Source organism: Cervus elaphus, chromosome 11, assembly GCF_910594005.1.
Source record: "Cervus elaphus chromosome 11, mCerEla1.1, whole genome shotgun sequence".
NCBI classification, from domain to species: Eukaryota; Metazoa; Chordata; class Mammalia; order Artiodactyla; family Cervidae; genus Cervus; species Cervus elaphus.
This window is the reverse complement of record NC_057825.1, coordinates 75,999,899-76,018,624: the sequence shown is the minus strand read 5'-3', so window position 1 is coordinate 76,018,624 and position 18,726 is coordinate 75,999,899. Positions and strand designations below refer to the sequence as shown.

Genomic DNA, 18,726 nt, shown 5'->3' with positions numbered 1-18,726 from the left:
AACAGAGCGTATTTGCCAACCTTCCAGTGTAGTGGTTTTAGGGATAGCACTTCCCACCCTTCCTGAAAACCACTGCTCACTGCTAGACAACACCTATGGAATTCACACCTAAGAATAACTGCAAAGGGTGAGGGATTTGCTTTGGATGGACCACCCAGGAGGCTTCTACTCCTACATTTTTGGCATAGGTCTTACTCTATGTTTCATTTTATTTTTCTCCAACCTTAAAATTAATTTCAAATTTACACAGATATTGAGGGAATGGTACATTGAGCTTGACAGATGAACAAAAATTCCCCCAAACCTTTTCAAAGAAACCACCTCAACACAGCATAACCCAGCATGAAATGAGCCAAACCATAAACATGGTATCATAAAGATGATGTGAAACAAGCACAGATTCATTTGAATCTCAGAGCTTCCTAGTCAAATTTCCTTGGGAAATAGGTCATTTGATACCTTAATTCCTTCTCACCGGGTCATTGCTCTCAACAACTATGGCTCTTAAACTTCCTTCACCATCTACCTGTGCTGAAAGCCATGAGACTTTTAATTAGAAGGAAAATCAACAGTGAGATAGTATCTTTTTTCTTCAGTGTTCACTAACATAGAATCCAGGAACTTGGAAGGCCGTATCTTAGAAAGAAGATTCACTTTAATTTGTGAACTGAATGCTTTACCTTGGACTTCCGACTCTTATGAGGTAAAAACAGTTACAAAAGGTTTATGAAAAATGTGTGTCTCCATGAACATGGCAGCACATGCATGATGTGTTTAGCCTAGTGTGATGGGAAATAAGCCTGGGAGGAGGAGTCTGGAGACCTGGCCTCAACTTCGGCTCTGGATATTTACTAGCTTCAATGACTCTGAAGGAAGGTCACTGCGCTCTAGTTTTCTCATGGAGAGAAAGGCAGAACGGAGGATCCTGTGGTGTAGGATCACTGTGAGCTACCCAAGTGAAAGATATTCACATTCATTGTTTACCTGTTCGAAAGTCAAAGCTCTCGGGCTGGCTAAGACCATCTACGATGACCTGTAAGGTGTGGACTGTTGTTTGCAATCTTTCTGCAGTTTTCTCTATTCCTTCTTTTTCAAGGAATGAATCTATTTTTTGCTGCATTTCTGGCTTTCCAATCTCATATAGTGTCCCTCCAACGAATGACAAAAACCTGCAGAGGAAGAAAAACAAGAACCCCCACCACATATTAATAATATTACTTATTTTCCAGTCTCCTTATATAGATCACTCCTATTCATCTCAGATCCATTCATCAATCAACTGGTCTTTACTGAAAATCTACCATGTGCCCCATGCCATAAAGATGATCTGTCTTGGGAGAAAAAAGGTTTTTGAGTTACTTTCCAAAGAAGTTCCTGCTCAGAATCAGCATCAGAAACGTTTTACAGTGCAATGTTCATTAGACTTTAGTGCCAGATATATTTTCTAAATAAGATACCTATATTTGCTTCATGTTTCTCCAAATTTCAGTTAGGAAAACTTTTCTTTGCATTTAAGTTAGCTATTAGGCAAACAATGAATTGCTGCTATCAAAATCCAGCAAAATACCCAATAAGGATTGCCAGCTTTTGACAAAAAAAATCACTTTATCCATATGCCATTTCTCTGTTCTTTACTTCTGTGTACCCATGATGACAGTGTAACCTGTGCAAGCATATGCTCAACCTAAGAATTCTCCAATTCCATCAAAGGTTATGCCTCACTGGACTAAATCGTATCAAGTATATTAAGGATTCAGAAGTCAAGAGAAAAAGGATGAGAGGATTATCAAAAAGTGACTTCCTCCCCAAATGGAAGCTCTCCAAGGAAGACCTCAATTACATAATCTTAAGGTGAATAAAAAAAGATGTCCTTTTCATTATAGGGGACTGGAATGCAAAAGTAGGAAGTCAAGAAACACCTGGAGTAACAGGCAAATTTGGCCTTGGAGTACGGAATGAAGCAGGGCAAAGGCTAATAGAGTTTTGCCAAGAGAATGCACTGGTCATGGCAAACACCCTCTTCCAACAACACAAGAGAAGACTCTACACATGGACATCACCAGACGGTCAACACTGAAATCAGACTGATTATATTCTTTGCAGCCAAAGATGGAGAAGCTCTATACAGTCAGCAAAAACAAGATCAGGAGCTGACTGTGGCTCAGATCATGAACTCCTTATTGCCAAATTCAGACTTAAATTGAAGAAAGTAGGAAAAACCACTAGACCATTCAGGTATGACCTAAATCAAATCCCTTATGACTATACAGTAGAAGTGAGAAATAGATTTAAGGGACTAGATCTGATAGACAGAGTGCCTGATGAACTATGGACGGAGGTTCGTGACATTGTACAGGAGACAGGGATCAAGACCATTCCCATGGAAAAGAAATGCAAAAAGGCAAAACGGTTGTCTGAGGAGGCCTTACAAATAGCTATGCAAAGAAGAGAAGCGAAAAGCAAAGGAGAAAAGGAAAGATATTCCCATTTGAATGCAGAGTTGCAAAGAATAGCAAGGAGAGATAAGAAAGCCTTCCTCAGTGATCAATGCAAAGAAATAGAGGAAAGCAACAGAATGGGAAAGACTAGAGATCTCTTCAAGAAAATTAGAGATACCAAGGGAACATTTCATGTAAACATGGATTCAGTAAAGGACAGAAATGGTATGGACCTAACAGAAGCAGAAGATATTAAGAAGAGGTGGCAAGAATACACAGAAGAACTGTACAAAAAAGATCTTCATGGCCCAGATAATCATGATGGTGTGATCACTCACCTAGAGCCAGACATCCTGGAATGGGAAGTTAAGTAGGCCTTAGAAAGCATCACTATGAACAAAGCTACTGGAAGTGATGGAACTCCAGTTGAGCTATTTCAAATCCTAAAAGATGATGCTGTGAAAGTGCTGCACGCAATATGCCAGCAAATTTGGAAAACTCAGCAGCGGCCACAGGACTGGAAAAGGTCAGTTTTCATTTCCAATCCCAAAGAAAGGCAATGCCAAAGAATGCTCAAACTACCACACAATTGCACTCATCTCACATGCTAGTAAAGTAATGCTCAAAATTCTCCAAGCCAGGTTTCAGCAATACGTGAACTGTGAACTTCCAGATGTTCAAGCTGGATTTAGAAAAGGCAGAAGAACCAGAGATCAAATTGTCAACATCTGCTAGATCATCAAAAAACCAACAGAGTTCCAGAAAAACAGCTACTTCTGCTTTATTGACTATGCCAAAGCCTTTGACTGTGTGGATCACAACAAACTTTGTGGAAAATTCTTCAAGAGACAGGAATACCAGACCACCTGACCTGTCTCTTGAGAAATCTGCATGCAGGTCAGGAAGCAACAGTTAGAACTGGACATGGAACAACAGACTGGTTCCAAATAGGAAAAGGAGTATGTCAAGGCTGCATATTGTCACCCTGATTATTTAACTTATATGCAGAGTACATCATGAGAAACGCTGGGCTGGATGAAGCACAAGCTGGAATCAAGATTGCCGGGAGAGATATCAATAACTTCAGATATGCAGATGACACCAACCTTATGGAAGAAAGTGAAGAGGAACTAAAAAGCCTCTTGATGAAAGTGAAAGAGGAGAGTGAAAAAGTTGGCTTAAAGCTCAGCATTCAGAAAACTTAAGATCATGGCATCTGGTCCCATCACTTCATGGGAAATACACAGGGAAACAGCAGAAACAGTGTCAGACTTTATTTTTTTGGGCTCCAAAATCACTGCAGATGGTGATTGCCATGAAACTAAAAGATGCTTACTCCTTGGAAGGAAAGTTATGACTAACCTAGATAGCATATTAATATGGTAGCATATTAAAAAGCAGAGACATTACTTTGCCAACAAAGGTCTGTCTGGTCAAGGCTATGATTTTTCCAGTGGTCATGTATGGATGTGAGAGTTGGACTGCGAAGAAAGCTGAGCACCGAAAAATTGATGCTTTTAGACTGTGGTATTGGAGAAGACTCTTGAGAGTCCCTTGGATGGCAAGGAGATCCAACCAGTCCATCCTAAAGGAGTCAGTCCTGGGTGTTCAATGGAAGGACTGATGCTGAAGCTGAAACTCCAGTACTTTGGCCACCTCATGTGAAGAGCTAACTTACTGGAAAAGACCCTGATGCTGGGAGGGATTGGGGGCAGGAGGAGAAGCGGATGACAGAGGATAAGATGGCTGGATGGCATCACCGACTCGATGGACCTGAGTTTGAGTAAACTCCGGGAGTTGGTGATGGACAGGGAGGACTGCCTGGCATGCTGTAGTTCATGTGGTTGCAAAGAGTCCGACATGACTGAGCGACTGAACTGAACCGAAGGTGAATATTACTTTATATACTTTATATATTACATACCTGTAATATTTAGGAGACTATTTGCCTTTCTCAATTTCCCTTTGCTATGTTTACCATTCCCCATGTTTGTTTAGCTGCCTCTCTGAGTTAATCAAGAAAAAAACAAAGGGTTAAAGATGAATTTCCCTTCAATTTCATCTGAATATTAGGCTATAGCTTACTTTCTTGATATTCCTTGGCTGTGTACTTTTCTACATCGTTAAGTTCCATTTCCTATGATTAATGGCTCTTTAAATATGTTAACACTGTAATCAGATAGATAGTGATCCTAATGTCCCCAAATCCTTTCCTCTAAGGATGTCTCTGGAATACAGGCAGGGGAAAAAGAAACTGTTGGACGCTTGTCTATGATTAGAATTGGGAAGTATCTTATTTGCTAGGTTACTGCATGATCACAAAAGGAATGCTTGTTATTGCCAGTCTTTCCACGCCCCCACTGTTGTGTTCAACTAGGGAAGGCCTCTTTAGTGATAATCTGGTAGTGATAGTCTGTTATCTAGTGGAGAAACTCTCTCATCTCTCATTTAATCAAGGTATCTCTTTGAGTTCAAATGTGTAATCCTCCTACATTTCCAAAGTTGTAATTTTAGTCAAAAACAGACTGATGAAAATCCAACCTATTTTCTTTAATATATTTTGGTTAAGGGTCTCATGAAAGACTAAGGAGTTAGTGCTTGGGCTCCTTTTTCTTTTTTAAATGAGCTTCCATCCCAGCTGGGGGCCAGTGAGTTACACACTTTATGTCTGTGTGTCCATGGCTTCCTGGGCCCATGGACAGGCAGTGGTATCTTTAGTGCTGACAGGTATCTGTTAGTGGCACATAACAGTCCTGGTGACAGGCAACAGCTGCTATAGCTCTGACTGACGGGGCAGATGACACATGGCAACCTCTGCCCGCAGCCAACTTCCTTGCACAACTTCCCAAATAATACCGGCCCTGCTGTGCAGACTTCCATGGTATTTACCCTCTTGTTTGATTGGTCTGCAACTGGCTATTCAGCAGAACATCTTTCAAATCCCTAAGATTCTGGCTTACAACCAACCAATAAAAGGTCAAAAAAGTGTATTTGTGGGTTGAAGATTCATAATAAACTTGAACAGCATTTTATAAAGTAACTAAAAGAAACTTTCCAAAGTATTGCACATATCTTGGCCTCAATAGCAAAAACACTCACTCAGGAGGCCACTTGGAGACTCAGGTTTTGTGTGCATGTAACTAACTGATACTAAAGTCATTTCCATATAAAGGATTCTGTTTATAGTGGCTGCAGATGCACAAAGAATATTGGTCTGTTTAACCTGGGTGCATATTTCATATATCATTTTCATCCTCACACACACAAGCCTGAGGGCACTGGTAATTAAAATCAATAAAAAAGCACCAAATTGTACTCCAAGCTAATGCTTCAGTATTGATCAACCCTATTTTTAAATGTCTATGCAACACAGTCAGATGCTTTTTTATTTTGAAAACTTTCTTAAAGTTACAACAGGGTTGCAGAAAATGGAAATTAACAAAAGGGAGGCTATAAAATGAATGGGGAATAGCATTGAGTTTGACCTCTCTTTAATTTCAAAAATATTCAATTGTAAACCATAGGAAACAATGTTTTTTGCTCAGTAGCCACTTAATAAACATGTGTTCTTTACACTAAGAATAACTTATTCTACATTATTCTAAATTTTTACTCTAGAATCAAGTGTGATAAATAATATCCAACATACAGCTTCATTTTAGAAATAAGAAATACTCAACACAAAGTACTTTCTGGCTCAGAAGTATCATATAAAAACAATGTACTTTATGAAGCTTAGAACTAGAATGTGAGTGAATGTGTTCTGAAAAAATAGTGCTTGATAGATGTTCTCATTTAATCTTGACAATAATCCTAAAAGGTAGGTATCACATCATACAGAAAGGGAAAACTGAGCTTTAGGGAAGTTAAATAACCTGCCCAAAGCCATATAGCTATTTTCACTAACTGGAGTTTCATGCTAGACACATCAGTGTATGTCTGTTTATAACTGCAGTTATGTCAAAATTAAAGTGTTATATTTGGTTAAGATATAAAACAATACTTTGGGTAACATTTCACCAACACGATTTAATGACAGATTAGTTTTAAACATTAGAGAGTTAACACTGACGAATCCAACAGAGAAATTATTATATAAATGTATTTAAGTAGGCAGTTCTCTCAAAAGTCCATGGGTTATTAAAATCATAGTCTCATTTTCTTCACTGTCTCTGAAAGGCTTTTTCAGTTTGCTAAGGACTGCTGTCTGAGCTGCTGTTTCTATTTAATATGTAATTTCATCCATCTTACTTAAAGTAAGAAAGTAGCATAAATGCAACAAATAAGCACATCATGTTCTTTTAGCACACATCTGCACAAAGTTAAAACACAGACCTTGCAGCCGAGAGAGGCTGCTTGTTTTTCAAACAGAATGCTATATAAAACATAAAATCGCTGATATCTTCAACAGAAACTTGTTACAAATGCAAGTTCTCCTCCTCAAAGAATAAGAAAAGTCTGTAATGTTTTTCTTGAAGAATAAGAAATTCTCAAGATTCATTAGACTTCAGATATAGCCATTCAGTTTTATGTAATCATTTCCAGCATGGAGAAAGAAATTTAGGAGCCCAGGACTCATTACATTAAAGCAACATGATATCCCACAGAGCACAGAAAAATCATGGCGATGCAACTCCATCACTTTAAAAACAACTTAATATTAACATGTGCTTTGTGGGCTACACACACAAGATTTAAGGCTCCACAAAGAACCATGCTACAAGGGCAAAGTACTCCTAGTTGTCCATCCACGCTGGATACTTTTAAAAGAGACTTTCATAACTTGTTTATTTTTATCCATTGGTTTTACTCAGTCTTAAAGTAATCATATCAGTAAACCAATAAATGCAAGAGCACAGTCATTTTAGAAAAAGTAGTTACAGATAAAGCAGAGAGCATCATCTGTAATACAGGTAGACAGACATTCAACAATTTAAAACAAAAGAGGTAACCTGGCCTTCTTACCTGTGATTGTGATTATTGAGCAAGTGGTAGGACACAAATGAAAAGTTCAGTTTGTTATACTGAAATCCACAGATTCTAAGCATTTAAAATGTATTGCTTTATATTAAAGACAATGTAAATTCCAACACTGCAAAGGAGGGAAATCCACTCCTCCTTGACGCTACCTATGGGAGCTGAACTCACCGAGGTGAGCATGGAGCAGCACACTTCAGTTTGGCCTAGAGCAGTGTGGCTTTACCACATCTGCTGTTTCAGCACTCAAATCAAAGGGGTGGCAGTGTGAACTGCACTTTAATCATCATCAAAGAATCTTTTCAAATTTCTAACCTCTATTAAACCAAGAAACTGAACTGGGCCAGAATCCTTCAAAATCTTCACTGATGTAAAATCCACAAGGAATGGTAAATTCAAGTAGAGGGCATTTACAGAGAAGCCCACGGAACAACCTATTGGGCTCATAAGCTAGCAGGTATCTAGTGAAGGTAATACTCAAATGGCTTTTGTTAGCGCATCATCAACCACAGAAAGTTACAGCAAGTAATTTTTCATAAGAATGTAACAGCTTTTGAAAACTTACACACTGAAGATAAACTTTTGAAAAAATGTAACCCTTTCAGAAAGGGTAACCAAGGTATTTCTGAAAACTTTTTGGGTAGCAGGGGGGCACTTTTAGTGTCATTGCTTGGTACCATTTAGAGTGTCTTTGGAGTACTTCCTGCATCTAAACACACTCTTGGATCTATGAGCAGCAGAAAAAAACAAGAACAAAAAGAAACTACCACCGATTAAGTAAGGCAGTCTGTCTTCCAAAAGACTTGGTTTATACGCATCAGACTGTTAACCTGCTTCTAACTTCTGAAAAACTTAGTAAATGTTTCCTCCTTTTTCAAAGGTCTGTTACACATGCATAGAGGCTGGATACTTGATGCACGCTGCATTAATTGTGGGAGAATATATCCTTAGAAAACGGTTTTATTTTATTTTAGAAGTTTAGTAAAAGGAATGAATTTTGTTAAAAAAAGAAAACAGTTAAAGTGTGCTTATACAGACAGCTTCTAAAATCTAAGATTAGAATGATCTCTTTAGAAATAGCTGAAGAAGACATGCAGTTACAAAATACCTAAGATCAGAGAAATAGTAACCAATACCACAAAGAATAAGCAGCATTGATTTTTATGTAGGTTTTCCTATTTCAGAACCACAGGATGATATACTGTGTGATTATGATATAATTAAAGCTATAATTTTAAAAAACCCAATGTATATATACATACATCCAAATGCACATGAAAATATAAAAATGGAAAGGCATCATATATTGAAAATGTTATGATTACTGCTCTAAAGATTTCTAAAATCCTGTCTTAGAAACAAATTTATAAGTGACAAAGGAAAATCAGTTTTCTTACACTTGTTAAAACAATAATCCCCCATCAAAAAAAAAAAAAAAAAAAAAAAACACAGAAAAAACCCCAACAACCCAATTGCTCAGTTTGATCATCCTCTTTCCATTGAGTCTGTGTTGTTTTAAACACACTCATACACACACCCAACATCTTCAAATGATAAAGATTTGTTTAAATCAAGGCTCTTCAAAGGCATGTGACAAAACGCTGAAGTGAATTAAAAATAATTTAGAAAATCATTCAGTTTTTCTCAATAAATATTTATTTACTGTGGAAGAAGACTCTATGAAACATGATAACAGAGCCTTTGCCCCGAAAGAGCTTAGTCTAATTTAAGTAATGACAGTATATCAGAATTAATCATCTTCCACTTATATCTGCTATTTTAGAGGTAGGATTTTACATGCAGACAAATACTTTGAAAGTGCTCAGTAAAGATGACTTCATTTAATTCTCTCATAAATTTACTGTGGATACAGATTTGCAGATAAAGAAATTTAAACTCATATAGATTAAGTGACCAGCCTAAAGTCACACAGCAGAGACCACAAGGCTATAGCTAAGGTAAAATTTGTTATATACCACATCTTCATTAGCACTGCTTACTGCTTAACTCTGGGAGATTTTCAATGTAGACAGAAGATTTAGGCCCCAGATAAAATCTGGCACATAGTACCACTGCCTGGGAGTAATTTATTATTATTTTTTAAACCAAATTCAAAAGGAAAAAGTTTGGCTCTTTTTGAGTTACTGAATAAGAGTTGTACAAAATTAAGTTAGTGGTTTCAAAGGCTGCAGACTCTCTACAGCTCAAAAGCACTGTGTTCAGAATTCATATAATTTAATTTACTGTCTGTAAAGCCATAACGTGGATTAGTGCCTGTGAATATTTGAGAGGGGGGCAAATTAAAAAACAGTATTTTAAAAAACATACAGGCTCGTGATAGCAGAGCTGAAATGAAAAAGCTCTGACACTACTAGGGGAAAAACTCCATGTACTGGAATAAAGAACTTTCTTCCTTGGGAAATAGCCTTTATGCTACGAAATCCATCCTGTCCAGGAATCCTTCTTTCAAGAAATTTGAAAATGTTCAACATCTGCCCTTTCCATAAATCTCTCCAGTTGTCCTCTGAATGGGCAGAGCCATTTTTATTCCATTTAAAGGTTGGGCAATTGAGGTCAAAGTAATTTGCTTATGGTCTCACATAGAGTCAGAAGCCAGGCTAAGATTAAAATCCACAGTGAGAATGGGGACAGGAAGGGGACAAGGGGGATAATGGGAGACTAAATCAATACCTGACTGAGTTTCAGGCTCCAGACCAAGCAATCTAAACCTGAAGAAGAGATGAGAAGGGGAGAAGGAGAAGGGCAAATATGTTGGAGATGGAACAGACCGAAGCGGCTGGCAACTCCCTCTCATTGACTACAAGGTTTCTCCAGACATGCAGGAGAGAAAGCAGTGTTTTTTCAGTTCCAGGACCCAGTGTTAACATTAATTAACAATGTTAAATTATAATTTAACTATATCTGGATCACACAGTAAAACATTTTTTTTCTCCTGAGCAACTAATAGTTGTAAATCAGCCCCGCTCCCCTTTTCTTTTATGACTGAACTGGACAGCCCCTTCTTTATCACAACAAAAATAACAGCAATGACTATAGCAGTAATAACAGCTTACTCTCTCCCAGGTGCTAAGAATTCTATATACATTTAGTCTTGCCATCCCAAGTTGCTATTGTTCAGTCGCTATGTTGTGTTCAACTCTTTGTGACCCCATGGACTGCAGCAAGCTGGGCTCCTCTGTCTTCCACTATCTCCCAGAGTTTGATCAAACTCATGTCTTTTGAGTCAATGATCTCACTGTCTCATCCTCTGTTGCCCCCGTCTCCTTTCGGCTTCAATCTTTCCCAGCATCAGCATCTTTTCCAATGAGTTGGTTCTTTGAATCAGACGGCCAAAGTATTGGAGCTTCAGCTTCAGCAAAAGTCCTTCCAGTGAATATTCAGGGTTGATTTCCTTTAGGATTGACTAGTTTGATCTCCTTACAGTCCAAGGAACTCTCAAGAATCTTCTCCAGCACCACAATTCGAAAGCATCAATTCTTCAGTGCCCAGCTTTCTTTATGGACCAATTCTCACATCTCTCACCCAAAGAGACAGGTAACATTATCCTCATTTAACCGGTAAGAAAAATGACATATAGGGAGGTTGAATAACTTGATTTGAACCTAGGCAGTCTGGCACTGCTCCGCCTCCAGAGTAAGCTAGCAGGAAGTCAGGTACTATCTCAGGTTCTTCAACTTCCTATCTACCTCTGCCAGGCTTGGCCAAAACGTCATGTGGTGTGTGTTAGAACAGTGAGTAAGACATTAGACATGATAGTCAGCTCCTAAGTATCCCACATCCTGGTCATCTGATTCTGCAGTGGGTAGAATCTCTTTCATCATCTTTCTCTTGTATGAAAGCACTTTCAAAAATATGATGAATGCTACTTCCTGGGAATTATAGTAAGCTATCTGGGTATTTAAGTAGAGTACTAACAAGGAAAAAACAAACACCAAAAATTGCTTTCAGTAATCTGTCCTTTTTATGATCTTCGTATTTTAGGTTTGGTCTCTCTTTTGTGATGTTATGTCTCTTTATGAAAAGGCAATATGATATTGTCTAATCATAGCCCCATAGAAGAAGTTAATGTGCAGTAATTGATACACACCCTAAGACATCACTTATCAAAAGCCAGAGAAGATTCTGCCTTAATTTTCATGTCTGAATGCTGCCAACTCTTGTGAGGCAAGTCCAGAAAAATTTAAGATCTTTCAAACTTACAAATAACTTCTTAGGTCTGTTTACCTAATCTTCATTTATTTTACAGCATTTGTAGCTGGGTTTCTTTTCAGGCAAGTCTCCCACAAGAAAATCTGTTTTTATCATTGTCGAAGTTAGTTGGCATGCAAATGCTGAATCAAGCTGTGGTGAATTTTAGATGTGGGAGGTGTGTCAGACATGCTTATTAAACTAAGTGACTTACCCTCAGAAAATTACGAATCACCACAAGTCAGGGGCCCTCCGGGTTGCTCACAGTTGAAGCTATGAATACCAGTGTTCTACTGCAGCCATTTTGTTTTGTTTTTAAATAAAAACAACCTCAACTTCCTGTGTTACAGCTGCTTTATTAGCTAGAAGGCTTCTTGCTGGGCAGAAAGCTAAAGTTGGGAAGAATGTGATAAAACCTCTGAAAGCAAGACTAAAAAGAAAAAAAGTTCAGAGGTGCTCAATCCTTGAACAGGAATGGGAAAGAAATAGAGATTGAGATGTGCTCAGTCATTAAAGGTCTTCAGCATGGGCCATCAAGCTCTCTAGTTTGACTTATGTTAGCTCCATGGCAGTGACAAGGCAGGATCTCCACAGGGACTCTCTAGCTCCTAGGCCCCCAACTGCTTTTAGCTCAGGAGCAATAGTTGGGATCCACTCCTTGTTGAGTTAATTCTACTTTTGTAGGCCTTTCTTTCATCAGCTTCACTGAGATATAATTGACATATAACACTGTATAAGTTTAAGGTGTACAAATTAAACTTATAAGTTAAGGTGTACATCTGATAGACTTATAATTGCAAAATGATTACCACCACAGCCTTAGCTTAATACCCTCATCGTATCACATAATTATCATTCCTTTTTGGGGATGGAGCACTTAAGATCTACTCTCTTAGCAACTTTCAAGTTTATAATAGAATATTAACTATAAATCACCACGCTGTGCATTATATCCCCAGAACTTGTTCATCTTATAACTGGAAGTCTGTACCCTCTGATCAACTTCTGGTCTCAAAAACCCAACACAAGTTTTTTTTTTCCCCCCCATAAATGAAGAATAAACATTGATTAGCTTTTGTACAGATCTCCTGTCCTCAAGAAAATATTTTGTGAGGTTAAATGATTATTCCTGTTCCAGACCTGAATTTTAAGTTGGTGGTTGTTTACTCTCTGAAAACATACTTCTCCACACTGATCTTAAAGGGTCAGAAATAGGAATATCAGCAGTAATAAAAGAAATATCACATTATTAATATAATAGTGCAGATACTGATGTAAATAATCCCTTGATATATGACTTTGCTAGTCTATCACTTTGGTGCCATATGCCATTTTCCTGCTAGAAACTAATCTTTTAAAAATTTTCCCTGATGACCAAAACAGAAATAACAATTAACTACTAGCTAAAGCTTTATCAAAATGAGTGCTGAGTGACAATCCTGACATTAAATTTCCTGGCATTTTTCAAGTTAAACCAAGAACATAACAACTTTCAAGCTTAGCTATCTGGAGTGAATCAAATTCTTAATGCAGCAGATTCTTTGGGAGAGGGCCAGGTCTCAGTGTGACGTGTACAAATCAGCATAATCTCAGCACAAAGCACTGCCTCCTGGCACCTTATTTAAGAAAAAGGGGAAATCAGATACTTGCCTTTGGCTCTCCTGACCAACCAGAATAGCAGGACAAAAACAGAGGAGGCGTGGGGGAAGTGGCAACCCCTCCACAGACTGCTTTTGGACTTCATTCTACTCACAGCAGCAATTTTATTCATGGCCCACAATAGCCAAAATGATGAAATCACTCACACATGGAGGCATTGTGACAATTTCTGGATGATGGCAGAAAGTGGGAAATAACACTCTTTCATGGTCAATGAAAAGAAGGAGCATCGAGACAGATGCTCTAGGAGGAAGTAAGATAAAAAGTGGTTGCTTCTTTTAGTTTTTAAGGAGTGAAGAATGGGAGACCAGAACATTTCTAGTCTGTAAAATCTAGGAAGTCCTGCATTCTAGACACAGTACTCTATGAAGGCATGGGATTCAACATGGGAAGGTCATAAAACCCCTTTGATCCACAAAGGATTCTAAAAGAAGCATTTACTCAACACAATGGCAGAAAGGATGACTGAGACCTTCTGGCAACAGTTTTGCTCACACAACTACACTGACCTCAGCCAGTTTAGACCGAAGAAAAAATATTTAAATTGGAAGTTAGACACTTCATTTTGCTCTATTAAAATCATCAACTCCTAAATATAATTAGTTCTATTTCCTCAGTCTTCTCCTATATAGTCATCTTTCATTCTTTATTTCTATCTTTTATTCTTTTATTAAATAAATAATACCATGTCAATCAGTGTCCTAAAGCCATGGCATGAGGAGAAATCACTGAGAGGGAGGCCTGGTGATCCAAGTTTAGTTCTTTAACTTCTCTCTTCCCCATTCCCCTCCATTACAAGTTTCCACTTCATCTTCTAGTGTCTCTGGTATTCATATTATTTTTGTCATTCATATTTACAATTACTGTCTTTCATACCCTTCATTCAATCTGTCAGCAAATAATATTGACTCTGCTTTAAAAACATACCTAGAATCTGACAACTTCTCACCAACTCTTCCATCATCTTAGTCTCAATCATCACCAGCTTTCACCTGGATTGCTGCACTTAGTCTAACTGGTCTCCTTGTTTCAACCACGACGTCTTATGTCCCCTTAATTCAGCAAACAATGGATCCTTTAAATGTATAAATCAGAGCATGCCACTCTTCAGCATAAAACAATGCTGTAGCTCCTGACTTCACAGAATTAAGGCCAAGTCCCTATAATAGCTTCCCAATGCCCTTTTGACCAGATCTCCTATTTTTCTCTCCCTTGCCCACTCTGCATTAGCCATCCTGGCTTCCGTGCTATTCCTTGACCTTGCCAGGCCAGCTTCCACATTAGGGCCTTTATGCTGTCTGGTCCCTCTTCCTGGAACACTCTTCCCTCAGACATCTGCATGCACAGCTAAATCCTTTACTTCCATCAAGACTTTTGCTCAAAATGTCACCTTGTCAATCTGGTCTACCCTGACTACCCTACTTAAATTTGCAAGTTCTTATCCATAACCCTGGTAATCCTGGTCCCCATTACTCTGCTCTTCCCTTTTTTCCCCACTGTTCTTATCACATTTATCATACGATTTATTCATTATGCTTATTGTCTACTGTCTGTGTCCTTGAGAGCAGGGATCTTTGAATGTAATCAAGATTGCAGAACAGTACCTGGAATATGGCAGGCACTCATTTGGAAGGTATATGTTTAATGAATAAGTGAATAATTTGTTAATTCTAGCTCTGATTAATGGAAAGACAGTTGTGCCATTAACCATCCATCATGGAACAAGAGGGGAACACCAAGGCTTTTTGTTTATTTGTCTGTCTTGTTTTTGTATAGGGCTAGTGCGAGGACTGATGGGAGTAGAGGGAGTTATAAACGTAGGGAAAAAGAGGATACAAGCTGTACTTTTAGATATATTGAGTTTGAGTTGCTAAGATATTCCTGAGAAAATCTCTCACAGCCAAATGGAAAGGAAGAGCTAGAGTTTAGAAGAAAAGCCTAGCTAGACTAGAGATGTGGAAATGCATGACTGGAATTGGCAGTGGAGGGGTGAGAGATGAAGGCAGTCAGATGAGTGGATACACTCAATCAGAGGAAAATAAAGAATAAAAGGAGAAGGTGAATAAGGTAAAAACTTGAAGAATATCTACATTGAGAGGGCCAGAGGAAGAAGAGAAGTCAGAGAGGATGGAATGTGAAAACAACCATGGAAGATCAGTAAGCTAATGGAGTCAAAAGTAGCAGAATAGGTTAAGTGGTTTAAGGACAGAAAGAGGGCACTTTTTGACAATTAGGAGGTTATTTGTTGAGAGAGTGATTCCAGGGTGGTAAGGACAGAAGCCAATCTATAAAGGCTGGGAGAAAACAAGCAGTGAAAATTAGAGGCAGATAATTCTTCTGAGACGTTTGGCAATGAAAAGAAGGAGCATTGAGACAGAAGTTCTAGGAGGAAGTAAGACAAAAAGTGGCTGCTTCTTTGAGCTTTTAGGGAGTGAAGAATGGGAGACCAGAACAGCAATAGGTCTGTGGGGCAAAACAAAAGCAATAAATGATGGAGACATTAAGATAAAAGAGATAGTCATAATATTTTATAAAGAGAAATAGAATCAGGAGATGGAAGGGTAGCTTGGGAAAGTGTGGGACAGAATGAGTAAAGATAGGGAGATAATCTCAGCAAAGTGGCTCTGAATTTTTTCAGTGAAGTAGGACACATTAGCTAAATGTGAGCAGATCCTGAAATAAGTAAAAGATTGAGAACAGAACAGGTTCAAAGGAATACTGAAATAAAATCTATCTGTGGCAATAGTAGATTTTTAATCCCATGTTCTTATACCTTCTCTAATATGGATTTTCTTACTATGTTTTTAAATTGACATTTATTGAAGACCTTGCATTATTTCTTACGCTTTCTCACTTACTTAAAAACATTTTCTGGCAGAAGTGAGTACAATTCTAGGATGAATATGCTACTGCTGCTCTTCACCCGCCTCTTCTCTTAAAATGATGGTGACCAAAAGCTGTCACTATCAAGCTGCTTATTTTGAAATGTACATGTTTCATTCCAAAAAAAGCCATAACAAAAGGAATTATTTTGGGTGCAGTACTCACGAAACATCGTATTTGCAGCATAACAGCATAAAATTCTGCATACTCTACATGAAGAATCCATTTCCTACAGAACCCTTAATAAAATAAAAAAGGCAAAGTTTCCTTTATCAGAGGAATAATGTTTTTCCCAGAGGAAAGACAGAGTCTAATTTCATGTGATGATACACAAGAACACCCAAAGACAGCATATTCTAGATACTCTTTTTTTTTTCCTTAAGAAGCACACAAAACACAAGTCTTGCTACATTTTTGTGCTGAACACAGACTGTCTTTAAGGGTATGATTCCCTTAATCTGAAAGACCATTATGATTACATTTAAATCTGGCTCCAAACTAGCTTTTTAATTGTGAGCTCAGGTTTTGGAGTGTCATAGATCTGGTTCAAATCTTGGTTTCACCAGTTGAATTATCTTAGGCAATTTACTTCACCCATCTGGGACTTTGTATACTTAAAGTGGTAATATTAATAGGACTAACCTCATACGATTACTGTGGGGTTTAAACAAGTTGATGCTTCTAAAGTGCCTGGTAATGAGGATATACTCCATGAAGGTTTGTTTTTATTAACTACTCCTCAAATCTGACCTGAGCTATATTTTCCTATCTCCATCTCTTTTAAACATCTCTTTTCCTCTTTCTACTGGCTGAGACACCTAGCCCAAATGCCATCTCCTGCATGAAACCTTATGAGAAATTCAGATCTGGAAATGAAATCTTTCTCCTGTGAACAAGTTTGCATTTCAAAAGGGCTCTGAGCAAAAAGGGAACCCTCTTACACTGTTGGTAGGAATGCAAACTAGTACAGCCACTATGGAGAACAGTGTGGAGATTCCTTAAAAAACTGGAAATAGAACTGCCATATGACCCAGCAATCCCACTGCTGGGCATACACACTGAGGAAACCAGAATTGAAAGAGACACATGTACCCCAATGTTCATCGCAGCACTGTTTATAATAGTCAGAACATGGAAGCAACCTAGATGTCCATCAGCAGACAAATGGATAAGAAAGCTGTGGTACATATACACAATGGAATATTACTCAGCCATTAAAAAGAATACATTTGAATCAGTTCTAATGAAGTGGATAAAACTGGAGGCTATTATACAGAGTGAAGTAAGCCAGAAAGAAAAATATCAATACAGTATACTAATGCATATATATATAGAATTTAGAAAGATAGTAATGATAACCCTATATGGAGACAGCAAGAGAGACACAGATATATAGAACAGTCTTTTGGACTCTGTGGGAGAGGGCGAGGGAGGGATGATTTGGGAGAATGGCACTGAAACATGTCTATTATCATATGTGAAACAGATAGCCAGTCCAGGTTCGATGCATGAGACAGGGTGCTCGGGGCTGGTGCACTGGGATGACCCTGAGGGATGGGAAGGGCAGGGAGGTGGGAGGGGGGTTCAGGATGGGGAACACATGTACACCCATGGCTGATTCATGGCAATGTATGGCAAAACCACTACAATTAAAGTTAAATTACTACAAGTAAAGTTAAAGTAAATAACTACAAGTAAAGTTAATTAGCCTCCAATTAAAATGAATAAATTTATATAAAAAAACCAAAAAGGCTCTTAGCAATTATTGACTTCTGTCATGGGTATCTGTGAATAAGTTTCATCCTCCTTGTTTTGGTAGGCTCCCTGGGACCATAAATCAGCTCCACTCATTTTTATATTCTTTAGGCCCGCCCATAGCACTCTGTACATTCGAAGTGATGAATGAAATCATCAACAATAAAGTTCATAAGAGTAAAAAAATGAAACTATAAAGAACATGAAAAAAATATGGGAACACTGAATTCATCTTAGCAATCAGGTATCTTAAGAAAAAGAAGAATACAGTTACTTCATAAAAAATTAAACATTCATATTTCAAAAACATATCTGCATTATAAGCAGATACAAAATTAAACTAGAAAAAATCTCAGCCCATATGAAACACTTTAATATTTAATAGAGAATCCCTACACATAAATAAAACTTTTAAGTACTATAAATAATAAAAATAGTTTTAAAAAAGTAGACTTTTTAAAAACCACTAAATGACTAACCTAGGTTACAAAATATCATGACCTCAGTTTTCTAAAATATGAATGTGAGAGAGAATATCATAAATACAAAAGTAAAAAGACTTAATGGCTTCACATTTTGGTGTATTTCTGGGAGTGACATCATGGTAGGGTAGTATTAAAGCTCTTTATGTTTCTACCACTTTCCTAACATAACTAAAAATGAAATTTACTGCAATGGAACTTACTTTTACAGGACTGAAATCAAACCACTGATGAACTAATCACATCTGTAATGGGCTTCTCCTCCCTGGGAAGACCCTTTTGTAACACCGTATGAAAAATATGAACTACCTATGTTGAGTGAT

General features: G+C 37.9%; 1 protein-coding gene across 3 annotated transcripts in view; it reads right to left on the bottom strand.

Moving 5' to 3' along the window:
• Window positions 1-18,726, bottom strand: part of SRBD1 (S1 RNA binding domain 1) — a 228,280-nt gene that overhangs the window by 3,151 nt on the left and 206,403 nt on the right. For all 3 annotated transcript variants that reach the window (XM_043918107.1, XM_043918108.1, XM_043918109.1), the window contains exon 20: window positions 985-1,169. In XM_043918107.1, the coding sequence (XP_043774042.1) occupies window positions 985-1,169 (185 nt within the window). The remainder of the gene's footprint in view (window positions 1-984; window positions 1,170-18,726) is intronic.